The 22141-nt window shown below is 40.2% G+C and overlaps 1 protein-coding gene across 1 annotated transcript; it reads left to right on the top strand.

Moving 5' to 3' along the window:
- The first annotated feature begins 587 nt into the window (after nt 1-587).
- On the top strand, nt 588-16177 carry ranbp10 (RAN binding protein 10). The gene is made up of 15 exons (XM_061283124.1): nt 588-911; nt 3716-3827; nt 4525-4577; nt 7667-7834; nt 8335-8357; nt 9787-9971; nt 10497-10609; nt 11157-11265; nt 11328-11476; nt 11571-11787; nt 12588-12727; nt 12880-13031; nt 13297-13408; nt 13614-13755; nt 14110-16177. Exons 1-14 carry the CDS (start codon nt 713-715, stop codon nt 13742-13744), a joined length of 1863 nt encoding a protein of 620 aa, XP_061139108.1. The 5' UTR covers nt 588-712; the 3' UTR covers nt 13745-13755; nt 14110-16177.
- The last annotated feature ends 5964 nt before the right edge of the window (nt 16178-22141 follow it).

Raw genomic sequence — 22141 nt, 5'->3', positions numbered from 1 at the left:
GATTTAATGGCTATTTTTGAAGTTCTTGATCATTCCCAGTGATCCGGATTGTTCTGCAGTGTGCACGATGGCCACTGGTTGCCAAAGCAACAACAAAAAGACCCAAATATAATAGGCCACAGCACGCCTGCTCATTTTTCCAGTCGCTCGTTTTGTCTCGCTCACAGAACACCGCACAAAACAACACAAACTTAAAAATTTCCTCAAGAAAATCAAGTGACTATTATACAACAATAACCACCATTAAATATTTCATAAAACGCAAGTATTTGTGTAAATTTAAAATCCAACAACACACGACTCAACTAATTCACTTGCTACCCGATCACTTTAAAACCATGGCATGTTTTCAATGGGATTTACTCGCCATATTTGCCTTTTACTTACTCTTATCCGTTATTATATCAAAACATGAGCCCATTTCATTAGGAAAACTACATTTTCCAGCTGCCTTGGTTCGTAAAGGACCCCTGAGGGGTGCGGTAGCAAAGCAGTGTAGTCTTTTCTTGAAGCGTTTGCATGAAAGAGCGTAATTACAAACTACAATACCCACAAAGCACTGGTCCAGCCTAGAGTGACTCCTGCTGCTTATCCGGGGATGTCACACCGCTGCTATTTTCTCCTCACAGTCCCCTCTCACTTTCAGCGTACAGTTGCAGTGAAGTGACACGGGATAGCTATAGAAAGGCGAACATTAAGAAACGAGACAAAAATGGCAGAGCTTGGTGCGGGCAGCTTGTCGTTGGGGGATCCTGTATTTAATTACCAAGAACATGAGCTAAATGAGCGACTCAAGCGGCTTTACCCGGCCGTGAACGAGGAAGAGACCCCTTTACCTCGATCTTGGAGTCCCAAGGATAAATACAGCTACATTGGACTGTCACAGAACAACCTGAGGGTCCATTACAAAGGTTAGAGATTTGTCTTAGTAACGTTAGCCATATGGACGGTGCGTTAGTTCTTATTTGTTACGATGGTTATCTTACACTCTATAATCATGTTGACGGTGTGAGTGGTGAATCCAGTAATAGCTGCCTTTTTGGCCCTAGCCTTGCTTTGTTTCTCAGACGAGCAAATCTAACTGCCCAAACGGTGAACTCACTGGACTCGACAAGTCATCCAATAACAATACAGAAAATTCACCCTTCATCAACAGTTTCCTTTCCTCATTTGTCACTAATGGCGTTGTTGTTTTGTAGTGACATGACATTGTGTTTGACGCACTCTATAGTTAAAATTTCTGGGTCGAAAAGACCATTTGTGATTAGTGCCTCTGATGGTATTTTGGAGCTAGCTAACAGCCATGCAAGCACGGTATTTAGCCGGATGGCTAGTCAACGTTTCCGAATCTAGTTTTGACTTGTGACTAGAATGCTAGTGGGGAGCGAGGATGACAGGATAAACAGGCCACAACTTGGATACGAAACATACAGTACGTGTTAACCTTTAACACGACAGCACTGGATAGAACTGATGGGGGAGGGGGCACGAAATAATACCCAAAATAAAGTATCTCGTACTTTACAGCGATCGGGTTCTTGATAAAAAAACAACAACAACAAAAACACGCAGATTAGCTTAACGGTGTGCCTCATGAGACAAACGGCCCAGTTAAGTTGAATCCGAATTTGTGTCGAGCTCAGTCTGATGCCTCTTAACAGGCAACCAGCTCGTTTTCACCAGCTGCTGGAGGCCTCTGCGCATACATAAGGCCAAATGCACCGATCCTGTTGTCAATCTTATCGTCGACATTTGCCTAATCCACAAAGTATTTGTCCTGCAATAGAATCAGTCGCCCATCCTGATGACAAGAATATCTATTGTTTTCATTTCATGCAGATAACAAGTGTCACCTCTATCAAACCTTCTTTTTCTTGTTGTTACTTTTGATAAGGTCAAAGTGTCAAGAAAGCAGGCTTCTATATAGCTCCCATAGTCGTTGAAATCGCTTTCAATCACTTAAAACATGACGCACATAAGATGCCGCACTGCATGTTATTACTCAGTTTTAGAATTTGCATACCCGCTAAGTTTCCTTCTGTGCAGAAATGCTAAAGGCCTTATTTTGATGAAATCTAGGATGACATGGAGAGATGGATATAATCCACTGATTATATTTTGCAGTATTTATCTGTTTCCTTTGACAGAAGCGTGCTCTGGTTTGATCTAGCTCACTATTTTCTTTTTTATATGTTGATGTGCTGTTAATGCTCTTGTTATAAATATTTTCCATTTATTCTAGTGTTTACTTAAAGCTGTACTCTGTGGGATTTTGTCCCAAAATATCTTTAAAATAGCCTTTTCGTTTGACCATTTATGACTCGTACGTCTTATAAATAGCAGAATAATACTTTAGCTGTTCACAATGGGTATTCTTGCAAGGTTCTGAAACATAATTTTCAGACTGGAATTGGGTTTGATTTTACCTGATGTCAAGCGCGCCGTTTGCTCGTTCTCTCATGGTCGCAACCGGAAGCTATTGTTTTGGTGAAATAGATTCTACATCCGGCGGCATGGTGGAGGACTGGTTAGCGCATCCATCTCACAATTCAAAGATGTGGGGTTCAATTCCGGCTTCGGCCTTTTTGTGTGGAGTTTGCTTGTTCTCTCCGCCTGCCTGTGTGAGTTTCCTCCAGGTCTTCTGGTTTCCTCCCACATCGCAAAAACATGCATGGTAGGCCATTTGACCACTCCACACATGTCAGTAGGTGTGTGTGTGTGTGAATGGTTGTTTATCTACGTGCCCTGCGATTGGGTGGTGACCACTTCAGGGTGTCCCCCGCCTACCCCCCTAAGACTGCTGGGACAGGCTTCAGTGTGCCTGCAGCCCTCGTGAGAATAAAGACACACAGATAATGGCTGGATGGATGGATTCTACATCTGCTTAGAAGAGACCTCCCCAGACAGTTTCTCTGAGGAAGATTATAAAAAAAAAAAAAGGAAAACTATGCATTAAAAGAAAGAGGTTCAGTTTCATTTTTCTAATGCCAAAGCAGCTGCAATGGGCTCCAGCTCTGTCGTGACCCTTATGAGGCCCTTAACTCATGCAAACATACTTGTGACCAAATACTTCAGTATTTGTCTCACCTGACCATAAAACATTTGTCTAGAAGGCATTTGGCTTGTCCATATGGGTCGGTGCAAATTTCAGTCAAGCTTGAATGTGTTGATTTTGGAGCAGGGGCTTCTTTCTTGGTCGGCACCCACACAGTCAATAGCGCTCCACTGTGGACAATGACACTGTTATTTCAGCATTTTCCAGTTCTGGGCTGGCTTAAATATCAGTGGTTCCTGGGATGCTACTGAATGTCTTTAAAAAAAATAAAATAAAAATAAATCAAAATTCTTCAAATTTACCTCAAATCAAAGGTTGAAACCGGATGTTCCACCTGGACAATGATCCCAAACAGACATCAGAATTATGGGGGTCTTTTACTGTTTAGATATGTAATATTAATACCTTAAAGACCAAAAACATAAAATGGGCACCATTTTAAAATAAATTCAGGACCCCAAACATTTTAGACTTAATGGACATTTTCATGTGAGGACATTTTCAAGGACCAAAAACAACAAAACATGAATCTGACTCTCAATAATAAATAAGCCGGTGCCCTAACTTAGAAAATGTGTGAATGTACTCCAGATCATATAAATCCTGAAGTAAATTGATGTGCCCTTTTTCCTCATGGGCATGATTGTTTTTCACTTGCAGGACATGGCAAAAATCACAAGGATGCCGCATCTGTACGAGCCACACATCCAATCCCAGCAGCTTGTGGTATCTACTATTTTGAAGTCAAAATTGTCAGTAAAGGTCGAGATGGGTAAGTACACTCTTAAATATTAGCTTTTTTGCATTTCCCTACTTGTCATTTATATAGACCAGCGTTCTCAAAGTTGCAGCACTGGATGCTATTTTGCGGCCTTCTATTTGGCATCACATTAATGGTACTGTGGCCCCAGCCTTTTTTTTTTTAATATACATTTCTGAGGCGGGACAAACCTGAGCAAACAGACAGAAGGTACAATAAAGTTGTTTATCATCCCCCTGTTACTATTCATACAAGTCATGGCTTTCTGCAAGTATAATTGCTTTTTGTTTGATTATATTGGCCCAGATTTCATACCAAGTTACTCAGTAAATTTACTTGGTAAATTGAGACTGGATCATCATTATTCAAGCTAGCTTGTTTGGTGATCTGTCATAACAATTTTATTATGTAAAATGGGTGTTTCTTTTCAAAGGTTGGGTAACTCTTCAACAGACTGCACACCTGGTTGGCGTGGTGTGTTTGACATTCTAAATTTGCCATATCTGTAGTAAGATCTTAAATACTGACACCCAAACTGCGTGTTTACTCACTTTAGCAAATTGCACTTGAATCCAAGTTTCGTTACGAATACAGCACATGCAAAAAAACAAATTTGAAAGAAGCTTAGTCTGACGATAATTACATTTATGCAAAAGAAAACAGATGAATGCCAAGCAACATGTTCTCTTTTTATTTTTTTTGCATCCAGCTACATGGGAATCGGCTTGTCTGCGCAAGGGGTCAACATGAATCGACTGCCTGGTGAGTAGCAAGTGACTGATATTGCATTATAAGACTGGGTGGACGTATAATAAAAAGCGGACGACAAGTTGACAATCCCTGCTTTAGCCTCAGTCACACAATGGCTCTTGTATGGCATTCCACTTGTCAAGCAGGACTTGTCGAAAGTCGACTGATAACCGATATTTCCTGGAGAATAAGTAAAAAAATCCCTAAATAGTAACCGCAGAACACTTTTTTTTTTTAATGGCTTACCTTAAGTAGAATCTTACAAACGGTAGAATCTCAATTCGTTTATTGCACATGTTGCTGTTGCAAAATAGTGATTAAATATAGTCCTCGCATCAAACGCAGGATGGGTGCGCTTGCATGCTTCTTGGGCGCTAGCTGTCGAGAGTATAGATATACAACTGCTAGTGTTTGTGTTTGATTCCGTTCATTATTACTCATTGATTTCTTCAACGATTTTGACACAGATTGAGTTGTTACCGACATTAAACATGCAGCTATATTACAGTACACGCCAAGTGTCATTTTATAATCAGAGCTTTAACAAAAATACCATCGCAGAACATCCGTCTTAACGTCAACATTGCACGAAAAGCTAGATCAATGTATTGATATCTTTACCATCAACCGGCTGCCTGAATCGCACATCTTAGTTTTAGGTTGAAATAACATACTTTAATCTCTGTGATCCCTTGCATGAACTGGTTAATGTTTTGGTCTAGGTCTATTTGGAACCATTTGACCTGCTTATTGAGCACTCAAATTACAGTTTGTTAGTTGGGGTTTGTCAAATGCAGTGGACACAAGGGCAGTGAGTTTAGCTGACTTTAGATGCACTCGCCATCAAAGATCATTCTTCTTGATTCCAATGTGTCATAGGGTGGAACAGGGTAGAAAATGGTTTCATGGACGACCGTGTTTACTAATTCTGTCCAAACATTCGTCATGAAAATATTGTTGGTTGCTAGGATTCCGATGGACAGTAGCCCTGCTCGACAGATTCTTGTTGATTGCGTGAAGTCTGAATGAATACTGTTCATTTGGTTGTGCTTATTTGTGAATCTGTCTGGACCCGTTGGCTCTTTGTGAGGAAACTTTGCTACTGTTTTTTATCACTGGATTTATTTGTTGATTAGCTGTTTACACACATTTAGTTATGTACCCATGCAAGAAAGGTAAGTCATGCATCTTCGCTTTTGCATGTGTGTCCCTTAATAGTACAATGTTCTCTACTGCTGACCTCTATGTCTGATCCCGCTGTGGAGGCCTGCCCATTTCATTAGCATGTTGGAGTAGTGAGCCTGGCTTTAGAGGCAATATCCCTGTCAGCAGATTAATCTAATACTGCACCATACAGAGACCACACAAACACAAAACACGCAAATATACAAATTTTATACAAAAAAACAAGTATAGATAGCACCGTGCACATTTAACGACACACATTTAATGAAACAGTACAGTAGATCCCTGCCATATCACAGTTCATCTTTTATGCCCCGGCTATATTGTAGAATGTTTTACAACTGGTTTTAACAGTTTTTCAGGCAAGTTTGAATTTAGATTTCCATGCCAAAAGTGTTGCAATGTGCCACAGCACTGAGCTCTCTGGAATATATGTAGATGCAGCGTCATGCTCCTCAGTCTGTGTTAAAGTAGCAGTTGTTTGCAAATTTATAATTACTGTAACATCTACTGTACCGAGAGTGGCAATGGTATTTCTCACTATGGTAGCAGTAATTTAGTAGAGATTTGTTATTTTATGGCTTGGTGTACATTTTGATGTTTAAATATGCATTGTTTGATTTTCTTAAAAGTAAACTCAAATTGGGAGTGGCAAACAACTTAAAGTAAGTATGCTTATTTGGGGACCTCTATTTCCGTCCCTCAAAGTAATGTTGAATATCTTCACAGTACTTAAATAAGTGTGTTTATTAAGTATGTTTAACGCATGTGGAAAGGGCATCATTATACTTTATGGTCACTCTCTCTATTAGGGCTGCAACTCATGATTATTTTTATAATTTGCAGTGACTTTCCGACTGGAGAATCAAGGTCAGCTATCGCACACGTTGGGGTTGCTAAATAGTTCACAGTCCACACGGCAAAAGCTGGGATGTCTTTGCTTGCGTCTCATTTTTATATCATAATAGGACGAAAATTAAGATAGTATTCCCCCCCATAAATCAAATTACACTATTTTCTGCACTATAAGGCGCACTGGATTATAAAGCGCACCTTCATTGAATTTTTTATTTTAGATATGTTTTCATATATAGGGCGCACCGGATTAAAAGGCGCATAGAATAAAAGCTACTGCATCAAGCTGGGGTTGACTGCGGTTGCATTATGCATCCACTAGATGGAGCTGTGCTAAAGGGAATGTCAACCCAGTCAATGAGGTACAAAAAGTCCAACTCCCATTCCGTACGAAAGTGATACGGTTTGGCTTATTACTTGGTCCAGCAATCCCACTCATTTTTGATGGTCATAAACTTTCTTTAGTTTAAAAGAAAAAAAGCAAGTGCGTGCGTTGATGCGTAATGTGTTGATTAGCTTGTTAGCTTGGGGCACAGGGTTTTTGTATGCACCAAACGTGCTGCGGTGAGGGGGTGTGGTCACTGTGATTGCCTTCCGACAGCGATATAGAGTATAGGTCGATGGGTCTACGTGGCTAAATTCTGGTTTAGATATGATTTAACATTGTGGAGGATGAACAAACCAGTTGCTTAGAGAAAAAGGAGCAAAAATGGTCACGGTTAAAAACCCAAACTCATGACCGGTTGGTTTGGGTTCTGTGTGCTGCTGTACCTGCTGACTGTCTCACCAGTTTCTTCTCTCAAGAGAGCCCCCAGCTGGCCATCTATTTCACTTCGCCGTTGACACAAAAAGTGCATGCCTCAGAAAGCCCATCAATGCAAATGCTTGCTGGAAAATTGGTAATGAATGTGAGCATCTGCTTAGCTATGTTCCAATGAACATGATTCACTAATTTAGTTGAAAACGATATTTCACATTCTCAATTTCCCTGTGACAGACATTTATTCACAAGGGTTCAAAGTATAAAGTAAAAGCTAATCCTAATCCTCGCCCTATTTCAGGATGGGACAAGCACTCATATGGTTACCATGGAGATGATGGCCACTCCTTCTGCTCCTCTGGAACGGGCCAACCATACGGTCCAACTTTCACGACGGGTGATGTGATTGGCTGCTGTGTTAACCTCATCAACAACACTTGCTTTTACACCAAAAATGGCATCAGTTTAGGTAAGTGGAATTAGGTCTGTGTACCTCAATTTCTCGAGAATAACACACACTCCCGCATTTTACGTATATATGCGTGCGTATATAAATATATATGGGTGCGTGCGTGCGCTTACATGTGATATAGTAGCTCCAACCATACAGTAGCTTTTTTTTTGTAAACAAAGGTAAATGACTTATCTCCCATGATCCTTAGAAGACCTAATATGCTCTGACTCACAGTGAGTATCAAAAATTGTCACTGTATATACATGGGTAACATTAGACATTAGAATATCATATTGGAGTGAAACTTTTTCACAAGCCCTAGGAACCGGTAAGCATCCACATAATATGACAAATATTTTTTTGTACTTGTGTATTATGCCCCACCCCGATTTGTAATTCTCGAGAAATTGTGGTACATTTGCAGTCAATATAAATTAATTAAAACAATGTTATTCATTGGTCATATTAATTGGCTGGAATCATATATTAAAAGGCAATTTTCTTTTACCTTACAGGTGTGGCTTTCACGGATCTCCCTGTAAGTACCTTGTAACATTTACCTTCAAGATGTCACCTACTCAACTTTGAGGCTAAATTGAGCTTTCCCTGCTCTTTGATTGACTTACAGTGGATAGAAAAAGTCTTAAAACATTTGTACAAATTCAGGTTTTTGTGATTTCAAGAAATGAGACCAAGATAAAGCATCTGCTGCCATTTGAAGTGCCAAAGATTAACCCCAAATAAAGTTCATTGACCGTAGGGAAGAGTTTTTAATTTCTAAAACAGCCACATCAAGTTATGAAAGTATAGCACAATAATGACATTACCACCTTCCCAGCAAAGTTGATGGACTAAACTACAAGAAAACTGGTCAGGGAGGTTGCCAAGAGGCTGACAGCAACATTGGATGTATGTTTACTACTACTACTTCTTCATATGTCTGGCCTAGAGGCTTGGGTGTCAAGACTGATGGAAGTCTTGTGAATATAAATATCCAAGCCGACTGCATTTTGCGAAAACCCACTGTCCCACATACCCCGAGATACACTGATTGTCCTATGGGTGGGATAAAGCACGGCGTTTATCCACTTTTGCATCGTTGAAAAACACACTTTACAAAATAGTAGAAGCTCGGTGTCCGGCTGTGTCAACGCGCAGAGGCGCTGCAGGCGATGAGAAGTCCTGTCAGTGATCTGTTGTAAGTAGCTGATTCTGAAGAAAAGATGAATTTATTCTAGCATGTATTTTTTCAGTAAAGTGCACAGAGAGCAGTACATACTCACCACTTTTGTTCCCCCTGGAGGCAGCGGGGCTTTTAGAGGACACTGAGCTTCCCTTGCAGTCTCTGAGCAATCACCACTGCTGCATGTGTAGAGAAGGTGTTACGGTCCGATGAGAGCTAGCTTTAACTTTGTGGTTAACATTCCAGATGCACACTGCTCAAAACAAAAATAATGTGAAATGATCTAAAGCAGTATGTGCACCGGAAATAACCAACAACACAATCTGACTGATTTGGAGAAGTCACGGATTTTGCACGTTTTGCAACATTATTAATGTTTCACATAGGTTATTATTATTTTTTATTTTTTTTACATCGCAAAATCCTGGCATTTGATCAGTGCTATGAAGGCTTTTTATATCCACTGCACTTGTCCTCAACATCCCTCCTTTCTGTTAACTCACTGCTGTTCCACTTACCAGAATGTGTTATCAGAAGGCAGTTTTGTCCAGTAAGAGAACAGTATTTAATGTTGTTTGATTTCCAATGTTGGCGATTGAAATGTTTCCTTAGTTTGATTGGATTTCACAAAACGGGTCACATTTGATCCGTTTAATGTTTTGTTGGGACTAACGAGAAAGGTTTACTGTTACTGAACACAACAGTGCTGCAAGAGTGACATGACACCTCATAGGTATGTCGGTATCATTTTGTTTCCAACATTTCTACCCTCCTATTAACCCAGCCTAACCTGTACCCCACTGTGGGACTTCAAACCCCGGGCGAGATTGTCGATGCAAACTTTGGACAGCAGCCATTTGTCTTTGACATTGAGGACTACATGAGCGAATGGAGGGCTAAGATCCACGGAATGATCGCTCGATTCCCAATAGGAGAAAGGCTGGGTGACTGGCAAGCTGTCCTGCAGAAGTAAGTTATTCTGTTTACGTCTTTCAGTCACTCAATGTATCTTTTTATCCTTTAAATGCAATAGGTGTGTTGAACTTAAGTAACGACAAGATGACCGCGATATGTGCTCAATCAAGGTTTCATTTCCCGTCGTCCAAGTCTTTACATGTTAAAACAACCCCAACAATGCCTTCAGAACTGAGAAACCAGCAATACATAACTCACTTGGCACACATAAAGAAGATTCACACAAAACAATAACAAAAGCAAACCGTGCATTATTACTCCCGCCTTGTTCTCAAAGTACAGCGCCTCTTCTGGCTAACACAAACCCAATTGCAGTGAAGTTGGGACATTGTGTTCAATTAATAAAAATACAATTAACATTTTAACTTAACATTTTAACAAGAAATAATGTCTTATTATAATTTTGAATCAAATTAAAACTATTAAATAAATGACGCAAATCAATGAGTTGCCTTTGACAGCATCTACAAGAGGTACACATTTTATTTGATGTTTTAAATAAATGTCCTTACTCCCCAGTATGGTATCTAGCTACCTGGTCCACCATGGATACTATGCCACTGCCACTGCTTTTGCCAGAGTCACAGAGACCATGATACAAGAGGACCAAACATCTATAAAAAACAGACAGAGTAAGTAAATAACCCGCACATACAAATTCATTTCTTTGTCTTAACTAGCAACTACACTGTCAATCTGCTGGTGTTAATATAACACCAAGGGCAGGGATCAGCAACTGACGGCCCGCGGGCTGAATCCGGCCCAATGAACCATTGAATCGGGCCCGCGACTGGATTCCTTAATTATCAATCAGAGGATCAAAGAGAAAATATCAAGTAGTCCACACATTGAAACAGATGGAAGCAGCAACGACTGGGCCTAAAACTGAAAATGCATTTAATCTTGTAATGAAATGGAATAAACATCAAATAATAATGTTATGCCAAAAATTATTTTTTATTTGAGTGCCCGGTCCCTAAGTTTTTTTTTTTACAGTGTACCTTAGATACACGTGACTCATTTGTTCAATCATGACCTCAGGAACCCTCCTCAAATGACCTTTTTAAGAGTACTGCTGTGTTAATTTATGACGAGACCACCCAATGTTTTTTATATGACTCTTGACCTGTGGACCAGAAAAGGTTGCATAGTGTAAATTAGATCCAATTTGCTGTACAGGAATACAGAAGCTGGTGCTGGAGGGACGCGTGGGTGAAGCCATCGAAGCCACACAGCAACTTTATCCAGGCCTGTTAGAACACAATCCAAACCTTCTGTTTATGTTGAAGTAAGTTAGCAAGCTTGGGATTTATTGTCAAATTCAGCAACACTAATACGCATGCTTTGTAGGTGTCGTCAATTTGTGGAAATGGTGAACGGTACAGACAGCGAGGTTCGCTGCTTGACAATTCGCTCCCCCAAGTCCCAGGGAAGTTACCCTGGTTCTCCCAACCTTAGCCCTCGCCAGGGGACTGGAAATTCACACGTGCACGCTGGAGGTGTGTTTTTGCTTTTCAAACCTCTTTCAGAATCCTCACAGCTGGGTCTCAAACGTCACAACTATTCGTCAATGGATTGTCCTCCTTCCTCCAGGTGTAGACAGCCCAACATGCAGTAATGGGGTGACCCCCTCCAAAAAATCAAAGAGCCACAGCAGCGTTGTTAGCAGCAACCTAAAATACCCCAGCACGTCCTCCTCAGCCTCCTCATCCACTTCTTCTTCACCTTCATCCATCAACTATTCTGAGTCTAATTCTTCTGACTCCACCAAGAGCCAGCCACACAGCAACAACAGTAACCAAGAAACCAGGTAGAAAGAGCATGGCTTCATCTGCTTTTCAAATAAGTCTTGGTCTTGACACATAATCTCGTATATCTTTGAGACCCTTCTAAATTCAATCACTGTAGTTAAGTAGGAGCTTGACTCTTGAGTGGCACCTGTATCTTACCAAGACATTTTTTTTAATAACAATTATTTGCTTTTAATAGTGTGTGTTGTGGCGCGGCGACATAGAAAACAGGCTGGACAGTAGCCTTTGAGGACCGTAGCTGGACAGCCCTAACCTAGCATAAGATGGGTTGCTATACCTCTTCAAGGGTTTAGTACACACTTCACTGGAATTCAGCCTTTACAACGTACACTGAAAAAAATATTGAGTGTATATGATTAAAATGTGGTAGACTCCTACGTTATCGTAACACATTTTTATCATGTGCAACCATGTACATGTTCAAATTTAGTAAATCCAAAGGACATTTTTCCCAGGACACACGGCCACATGCACACACACACACACACACACACACACACACACACACCATATGTGGGCCATGGAAGAGCTCAAAGCAATCAAGAGGCGGAAGTGACATTCTATTCGCACAGACTGAAAGTACTGAATGTCACAACACATAATGTTACATCAAAAAAAAAAAAAAAAAGCGATCCCACGCTTTGGCCTCGTGTTCCAGTTCATTATTCTATGTCGTGATATTTGCGTCTTGAGTCGTAATGAATTGTTATGCCTCAATTGAATGTTATGCCCTTCCTTGAATTGTGGTACATGGTGCCGGTGATCTACCCACCTGACGTGTTTGTTTATGTGTGCATAGTGACAGTGAGATGGAGATTGAAGCAGAACACTACACCAATGGCGTTGTTGAGGGGTCATCCGCTCGTATCATGAATGGCACATATAAACACGAAGAGATACTTCAGCCAGATGACAACAGTATTGGTAATGGTGTCACAGGTATGCACACACTAATGTAGAGCGTAATGAAATTTTGCCAAGTCACTTTAGCTCTTTTTCCCTGTTGTTTTTTTCTTTCTTGTAACAATTTAGCTTCATGTGTAGTGTTACTTTTAAATTTCTGATTATTGTGCCTGTTTGTCTGTTGCCAGGAGAAGAGAGTTATAGAAATGGCAGGCAACTTTGCGGAGGGAATCAAGCCGCCACAGAGAGGATGATACAATTTGGACGGGAACTTCAGGCACTGAATGAAAAGCTGTGCCGCGAGTATGGCAAGAACACAACACACAAGAAGATGTTACAGGTATATATACGCATGAGCATGCATAGACACGCACACACACACACGCGCGCACACACACGCTCACTTGCACACACACACGCTCACCTGCACACCCTCACATGCCAGTTTTTTGTACTGCTCAAAAAATGGTGACATATTCAAATCTTTTGTTTCTGCTGCCCCCAAGTGGTCAAAATATGAATGATTCCGGCTGTGAATGTTTACCTTTGGCAATATGAAATGTGTGATATTTCCAGTGTTGTTGAATATACATTTGTGTGTGCAGGATGCATTCAGCCTGTTAGCGTACTCCGATCCGTGGAACTGCCCCGTGGGCCAGCAGTTAGACCCCACACAGAGAGAATCGCTTTGCTCCGCACTCAACAGCGCCATACTGGGTAGAAAAGAAAGCACACTCTTGCATGTATTGTACGCTATTACAGCATTGAGCCCAACTCAGTCGTTTGTATTTTAAAATGGAATACCTTAGCAGAACAAAGTTAAGTGGTGGCCAAGTTATCAAATCATTGATGTCAAACATTTTAGCTGAGTTTATACTTATTAGTGATACATTTTACTCTGTTTTGTGTTTCTCATATATAGAGTCCCAAAATCTGCCTAAGCAGCCTCCTTTGGTGTTAGCACTGGGTCAGGCCACAGAGTGTGTACAGCTTATGGCCCGGGTCAGATCTGGTTCCTGCTCTTTCGCCAGAGTCGACAACTTTTTGCTCTAGCCCGTGTGTAGGTATGTACTAGACAGAGAACAAATACGTGAATATGGTTATTCTCTTAGCAACGTGTATATATAAAAAAAAAATAATATATATATATATATATATAATTGTTTTATGCATGGAGGTGTATTATACACAGATGCGCATTATAGACAGGATTTTATGTTACTCGTTTCTCCATGACAGTGCTCAGGAATAAGGTGGATATGGACTGGACATACAAGTGACCTATATGTCCAAAACAATAATCTTGTAAATACTTGCTATCACAATCACATTTAGTGTCATGCCGAGAGAGCATTTAATAGAGGCAATACACAGAATACCAATTTGTTGTACTTAGACTACTGTCTGTCTCCCTACAGGGTTTATGTTAAGTTGCACTGAGAGAGAGGGCATGTCCAGCAGGTGGTTGTCATGGCTACAGAAAAGGAAGCATGTGTGTGATTGGTGTGTTTGGCTGACTATCAACGCCGGAGCCAGCGGCTCAGACAGAAAAAGCAGAGAGAAGATTTGAGAGAAAAGCTTCCTTTTTAATTTAGTATTATCAAACAAACGTGTGACTCTATTTAAATATTAATTATATTTCTGTTGATCTATACAATTTTTTTGTCAGATTGTAGTGCTCATCACCGACAAGCATTCTCCTCTTTTGCTTTTCATTAGTGGACTTTGACTCCCTATAATAGGTTTTATACAGATTTCACATTTGATCTTCACCATATCTTGTGCCACACTGTCCATAACTCTTTACCACGGTGACACGCGCATTACATTACATTATTACAATAGCCAGAATAAGTTACCAATCTCCCTGTAACACACACAAACAAATATTCTTTAAGCAATGCATTGCAAAGCAGAGCAGTGTTACTTTGTCAGAAGAGCAAAACAAAAAGCATTTACAAGTTATTTGAGCACCCAGTGTTTTCAATGTGCAAAAGACCTGGCTGAGGTACATTATTCTGGGATGGGAAAACAAAGACTCAAACACAAAGTGTAAGATTATCTCAAATCCTAGCACCAATTTTATGAGGACCAGTGTTATTTGAAACAATTTCATCACAGTTACGCCTTTTTCTCCTCTCTCCCATTTAAACTAATCCAAACCCCCAATTTACAAACTATAAGCATAAATTGATTTAATGTTAGACTGACAGAATTTAGGACATTCTATTAATCATAACCATCCTTGGTCCAAAACAAAAATGGGTGACAAAAATCACATCAATATTCTGTATGCTGTCAGAATGTAGCACAAAATTGATGAAACCACACCTAATAATAACTCTTTGTGTTTGCCATTTCCTTGCTCCCTAAATTGTAACTAACAGCGGATTTAATATTTTACATGCGTTGTTGCACATATGGTATTCAATCGGAGCATGACAAATTTTCACACATTTCGTTACACTTGACAAGTCAATTAGAGTTGAGGTGGCAGTTGAAATAATGAGATTCTATATTTACTATAGCATAAATAAGATGTTTTATTCCCTTGCCACCCCGTGGTTTTTCTTGTCTTGAAATTAATCATCCATAAAAATCAAATAAATTTCTGTCCTGTGGGACATATCTTACAAGTGCATTCCAACAAGGTGTTTTTTTTGTTCTGTTTTTCAAAATAAACAGAATTGGGAGAAGGGGTTTCTTTCCAATAGCAGTGGAGATTTTGTTCAGAAAATGGGAATGGAACTAAATTTCATGCATGTAATAGGACTGCCAATCAACAACAAAAGTCATCTTCCTGGGTCATTGTATCCAAGCATGATGTTTTTACACTGGCAAGTGACAGGAAATCACTCAACAAAGATTCAAGATCCATAGAGACCCCACAATACAATTAAACAGTATGTGACCAATTTTTTTTTTTTTAAGGGGGAAAAAAAGGGTTAAACATGTTCTTGACCATAATAGCAACCACAAGAGCATCTGATTTTCTGCTTTAAACGACGCTTGTTACACCGACAGAACTTCCTGTTATCATCCCAAAAGGGAGCACTCTTAGCTGGTTACACCGACCGAATTTCCTGTTATCATCATCCCTAAAGGGAGCATTCTTGGCTGATGTTTTAACCCAAGTCTCCCTCGATCCCTGCATAGACATGACCAACTGGTCTGATCAGTGACTCATAGACCTATTTCACAGAGAACATCTTGAGCCTTTGCAGACGAGCAGTGTACAACTGACTCCTATTGTGATTTTAATTTCTTTTATGTTTTAGCACAACAGTAATAATGGATTTCTTTTCTTTTTTTTGTTGTTTTTAAGTTTAAAGAATTACTGTCTCCTTAGCATGACTTTGAAAATCTACAAAAGGTAAAAAAATATATATAATTGGAAAAAATATGTACTGGATATGTGTTAAAATAAAGAAATATTGTATTCTGTTTTAACAGAATTATTTTTATTAAAATATATCCATGAGCATATGACTGATCTTGTGTGTTTTATTTTCGTACGAATCGGGTCTCATGTTAATGGGGGACTGTGCGATGTAATACCAAAGAAAATGATTCGTCACTCATGCGTCAGTACTCCCATTCACACAGGTCGTTAAATTGACCTCAAGTGGACTGTTGACGTGTTAGTGTTTGCTGACGAGGCCTAAAATTTCACAAGAGTCACAGATAATCTAGCGAAGCCGCAAACAAAACAAAATCCTAAATCTTGGGGGGAAAAAAATATTTCAAACAGTCTGTATACTGCATATATATACATATATATATAATATATAAACTGTTCATGACAGCAAACCAACAAATTCAAAGGTTTCAATGTTGGACACAAGAGGGCATCGCCGAGTTTATTAAGACGTTACAGTACTCTCATGCCAATTGGGATGACGTTTAACCCTATAATGCCTTAACCCAGAAAAAATGGACAAGAAAATTCAGATTTTTTTAAACTGAAACCTTTATTTGGGTCTTTAACAAAAAAATTAAACAAAAAATATATATCTTCCTATACTTTTATATATATTTATATAAATTTATACATCATATATCAGATGTATATGATATATAATGTATACATGTTTTCCCATTTGTATCAGAAATGATACTTCAAACATGTTACATTCAAATCATATAACATCAACATTTTCAGTTTTGCAAACTGCTACCTTTAACTGTGACTCTTTCATCATGAAACGTCGTAAGCATGAAAGAAGTTTGTGTCACCTCTCCGCTGCCCGCTCACGTATGTTCATTTTTGCCCCTCAGTCCCACCTGCTAGCCTCGTGTGTGTCGTATTCAGTGTTTTGTTGTCAGGGTATCCATTCGTGTCTCTGTCCCCTCCTTCCCTGCCTGTGTGTCCTCCGTGTTGTGCAATCAGCCCAATCACTGTCATCTATTTGTCTTGTTAGCACCGTGTATTTAAACCCTGCCCGCTTGTCGTTCCCAGCTGGTACATGCTGTTCTGTTCAGTCACGCTCCCGATTGTTCCCCTCGTTTCTCTTCCTGATCCTTCCGTGTTTCCTGACCTTCCCACTCGTGCTACCTTCACTTGTTCACCCCATCTAGTAAGCTGGAAAGCAGTTCCTGTCCTTGTTTTGGCAGAGACAGACATTGTATTTTCCACTGTGCAAATGGAAATGTTCTTTTTTTTTTTTTAGTAATTCCAACAAAAGAGGACACCAAGTTGATAACCTTGTCACACCACCGTACAATGATTGTTTTGGTTGAATCCAAGGACCTTCTTCCCAGTTTCAGTTCTTTTTCATCAGTGATGCTACCCTGTTCATCCTGAAGGTGCCAAGGAAGTATATCCCCCTCTAGAAGGTGGAACAGTGCAAGTGATGTAAAACAGTTCTCCGCGAACACTTTGTGATTCTTTCCTACAGGAAGGGTTGCAACCTCAGATCTTTCCTTGTCTGGATCAGCTGCCTCTTGATAAAAATCAAAGTCATACAAGAAATCACTTTGTCCTGCATGTCCCCGCATTCTGAAACCCCATTTATGAGGTTTTGCTGGCATGAAGACTTTCAGATGAGATTTTTGAGCCATCTACTGCATAATGTTCTTCAGGAGGTACACAAAGACAGCTTTTTGAGCCATGGCCTCGCTTTCCATAATTTATTCTTCGCTGATGTTATCTTGAAAATGCACCAATGTCAGCAATTTCTCAAATCGATTCTTTTTTACATTACATCATCAACATTTGGGATACACTTGGTTTCCATTTCCAAATAGGCTCTAACATTTGGTTTAAATCTCACATTTTAATCATTAATTGGTGGTGTAATGTATATCTAATGTATACTGCACTATGAAAAAAAGTGATATTTGAAATTCAGCTGTTTACTTATAGTATTGTCCAGCATTCAAGTATTCAACGTCATATTTGTAACAGCGGCCACACATGAAATTCTTTCATTAAAGAACTTGTTCGGATACGTACCGTTGAGCTTCACTTGTATGCGGCGTCTCCCCACAGACCGAGAAGCGTTTCCTCCTCTATCCAGGGACTGCTGTTGTCATGTTCTTGTATGTTCTCCATTCTTTACCGCTCCGCTCTTTGATTAAAAGCTTAGGTCACATGGAGTGGCAAAACTGATTTGTGTTTGAAGCAATTCAGACTGAGGCGCATCGAAATTGGATATCAAACTACCTGCTTTCAGTCCATCTGCTAAAAATCGGATTTTGTGTGCTGTGCTTTGTGATTGTTGAGACTACGCAAGAGCCTTCGAATTTTCATCGGGATGGGCTAGAAATTGGATCTTGGCTGGCTGTTTGAATGGAAGGCCAACTTTAGAATATCCCAATATATATTCTTGGATGTTTGTAGCTGTGTTTTGGGGTCCCCAATAGGTTTTCTGGCACTGGGCATCACGTATCTCACTAGAATACTTTTGAGATAGGGGGCGCATTCGGAATTTAATTTTGCTCCCTTCCATTGCTCTGAGCGTGGGTGTGTTTGAAGATGTAGCGCGCTCCGCTCCCATTCATTCCCTGTGCCAGATTGAGCATAGCAGCTGAAGAACATAGTAACAAAGCCTCTTCCATGTTTCACAGTAATGTCTTCTCTTTGTGGTATGCTTATTTCTGTATCTGTAATCATGAAGCTGATGTTCCTTGCCAGAAGTTCTAGTTTGTCTCATTTGTCCCGGAGGCTTTTTGGATTGGTGAACTTCCGGTCTCGCTTTTTTTCATGATTACGTTTCTGCAATAGTATTCTCCTTGGTTGTTTGCCTTTAAGATCATTTTGGCTCAAATGTCAACCAATGGTGTCATGTCACCCTGACCTTGGACTTCTGAAATCTATTATTTCCATTGATATTAACCATCTTATCAATTTGTCAAGGATTTTCTCTCCTGTGGCCACGTTGAGGGAGGTTGGCATGGATTTTAAATCACCAGTTTTCTGAAGCTGAGTTGGATCACTAATGTGGTACAGTACATAATGGAAACGTCTAAGCAATATATTCAAAATATGTGTCCCGTAATGGTCTGTGTCATTTAGTTTTGGTCATTGACAAAAGCGACCACACCAATCACCTTAGAGCCACAACCCCAATCGGCCACTTCAATAATAAAAATGTGGGACATGGTCCACTTGGATTGAATGTTCTTCGCTAACAAAAACACGTAATTTATAAATAAATGATTCATCGGGCCTGAGGACAATGTGCTATTTCACTCCCACACACGGCGGTGGTTAAATCCTATTCAAGACTCCCTGAAATTTGCAGGCTGGCCAAAGGTTAGTGGCTCGGACTCAGGCTAGAAATCTCACTTTGAGCGTTGTTGAACTTCTTCTCTTGTGCAGTCAAAGAGCCGAGCCTGTAATTATTCTCAAGGTGAGCGCGGCGGGCTTCGAACGACTTTCAAACGTGTGTTATAGCCTTTAAAGCTGTAGACATCCTCAGTGCACCACAAGACCTCCGGCCTTCAGAATTGGGAAGAACATTTAGCGTGGTTGCTATGGGACACAGAAATCACCATGACAACAAGCCACTTCGTTCTCAAAGGGGGGAGGGATGGGGTTGTGAAGTACACAACACCCACTTTTCCAATCATTTCAATGCATGTTCATAGTCACGCACAAGTCATTGGAGACATGTTTTCGAACTTCAGTCGCACTTTTCTCCATCTCGCCATACAGTTATGCATCCTTCTTTTGCCCTGGCTGAATAATAATTACAGTGAGGCCAGTTGAAGGATGCCCCCCCCCCCCCCCACCACCACCACCACTACTCTCAGCTAGATTGTAATGGGCTCATGAGCGCTGTTGATTGAATTGATTGCCGCAGTTGGAGTCTGTACAGTGTACGATCCAAGGATATGTTGGAACATTAATCAGCTCACACCAAAAGACTTCTGCGTGTCACTTTATTTCAAGTACAGTAGATACAGAAGGCACCAGCACAATACATTTTTTTTTAACGTGCACAAATTTACCTCTCGGATGAATGTAGGACAAACATTGTTTAGTACTTACCTTTATTGCAGTTTTAAATCCAAGGCCTTTTGAAACTCTAATTAGGTCAATTAAAGACAAAAAAAATTAAGACTTTGGAAGGACAATACACAATTATTTGGGGGAGGATGTATGGTTGGACAGACAGACAGACGGACCGACTGACGGACGGATGGATGGATGTCCGATTGGAGTCGTCATCAGCCTTCCGCCCAGAGGCGGAACAATTTGCATTTGCTAGCAAAGAACCAATCAGAGTGATTCCCATTTTCCATACTAATGAATCTCAACACAGCAGGTTTTTTTTTTTTTTTCCTGCGAGCAGTAGCGTCATACCTTGTAGGGCATTAGAAAGAATTTCAAATGTAGTCTTTCCGGATGTCGCACATTTGAATGGATGGACGAATGAGGCTCCCTGAGGTAGACAGTGACTTGTTGTCAAGTCAGCAAAGGAACAACAACAAAATCACTAGTCTTCCAAAGTGTGCCACACATGATCACAGATTTAAGTGCCTATGGTCATGTTTTGTTTGGCAGTTCAACATGACCACTCCTCTCTGGTTCACAATGTGATGTCCTCAGTATAGGTCAACAAAAAAGCTGTGCAAAAGAACAGAGAAAGAGAAAAGTATTATTTGCTCTACAGTATATTGTCAAAAGAAAAAAAATCCCTGTTTAAGAGATTAAATAGGTGGAATTCTTATTTGTTTGCATATTCTTAATGTACCCGCGACCCTGACCAGGATAAGCAGTGTTGAAAATGGATTAATGGGTTATAACTTTTAAAATGGAGGCACACATTTGTGTATATTTACATCTAAACAAGATGCAATGCATAAATGCATACATCAAATATCATGAGAGGTAATCATTAAACAACTGCTAATAGGACGAATTCAAATCCGACAAGATGAGCTACAGCATGGTGAGAGGTCCGTACACAAAAGCACACTTTAGTATATTATACACTACCGTTCAAAAGTTTGGGGTCACCGAGAGATCTTCCATGAAAATTCACATAAGTGCACAAGGGTTTTCAAGGGAGAACACTGGAGGGGTGGGATGGTTGCTGGAAATGTGCCTTTATACACCTATGTAGATGTATTGCTTTCAAAAAACTGACGTTTGCCACTAGAATAGTCATTAACCACATTGACAATGTATAGAGTATTTTCCCGATTAGTTGAATGTTATCCTCGTTGAAAAATTTGCAATTTTATTTTGAGAGAAGCTAGGAAAACTAAGCATGACGAAATGAAGTATGATAGAATCCGAATTGAATGAATCAAAGCATATGAAGCGTGGAGGAAAAGCAAGTAAAAGGCAAAGTAGAAATGATGGGAATCCTGCAGTGAGGTAACTGCTTTCCTGTTGTTTGCCATTCAGGACAAACATCACCCCAATTTTGCAGTTGAGGCTGTGTTGTGAATGCCAAATCTCCTGTCAATGAATGCTAATGGCTAGTTATGGATGAACATGTCAGCTCATTCCTATTTCCTGTTAATAACGCCGGCTTCCGGCTGGCTGACCTCTCGGCTGGTTTTCTATTTCTCTTCATCGTAAATAGCGGCGATAACTGCCTCGCACCAAACATTTGGCCCAACTACCTTATTACTTTTCATGGGGGGCGGGGGGGGGGGACACTTTTTTCCCTGAAATGAATTGGAGCAGTGGGCATTTTCAATCATGTTTGTTATGTCCAATGTCTGTGACTTTTTTTGCATTCTTGTCACAGCCAGCGTTTGCCGTCAGACACTCCACACACACTTTGTAAATCGGAGACATGCCACCCCATGCTGTTCAAGGTTTCTTCCTTTTTCCTGGCCTCCATCGCCAAAGTGCTTGCTCGTGCGGGGATCCGTTGGCTTTTAGTGCAGTCCTGAACCTGCTCCATATTGAAAGTGCCTTGAAGAAGCACAAAGTAAATACAACTTAGCTGAACTAGAGGAAGAAAATCATTACAATTTATATTTGAG

Source organism: Syngnathus typhle, linkage group LG7 (genome assembly GCF_033458585.1).
Source record: "Syngnathus typhle isolate RoL2023-S1 ecotype Sweden linkage group LG7, RoL_Styp_1.0, whole genome shotgun sequence".
Taxonomy (NCBI): Eukaryota; Metazoa; Chordata; class Actinopteri; order Syngnathiformes; family Syngnathidae; genus Syngnathus; species Syngnathus typhle.
This window is presented reverse-complemented; position numbering and strand designations above follow the sequence as displayed.

What these genes read in the sequence shown, in the direction of transcription:
- ranbp10 (XM_061283124.1), top strand. Translation starts at nt 713, where the DNA reads ATGGCAGAGCTTGGTGCGGGCAGCTTGTCGTTGGGGGATCCTGTATTT. An exon ending in CAAAAATGGCATCAGTTTAG is followed by an intron (nt 7,835 to 8,334) that starts GTAAGTGGAATT and finishes TTTACCTTACAG; the next exon opens with GTGTGGCTTTCACGGATCTC. An exon ending in TGGCAAGCTGTCCTGCAGAA is followed by an intron (nt 9,972 to 10,496) that starts GTAAGTTATTCT and finishes CTTACTCCCCAG; the next exon opens with TATGGTATCTAGCTACCTGG.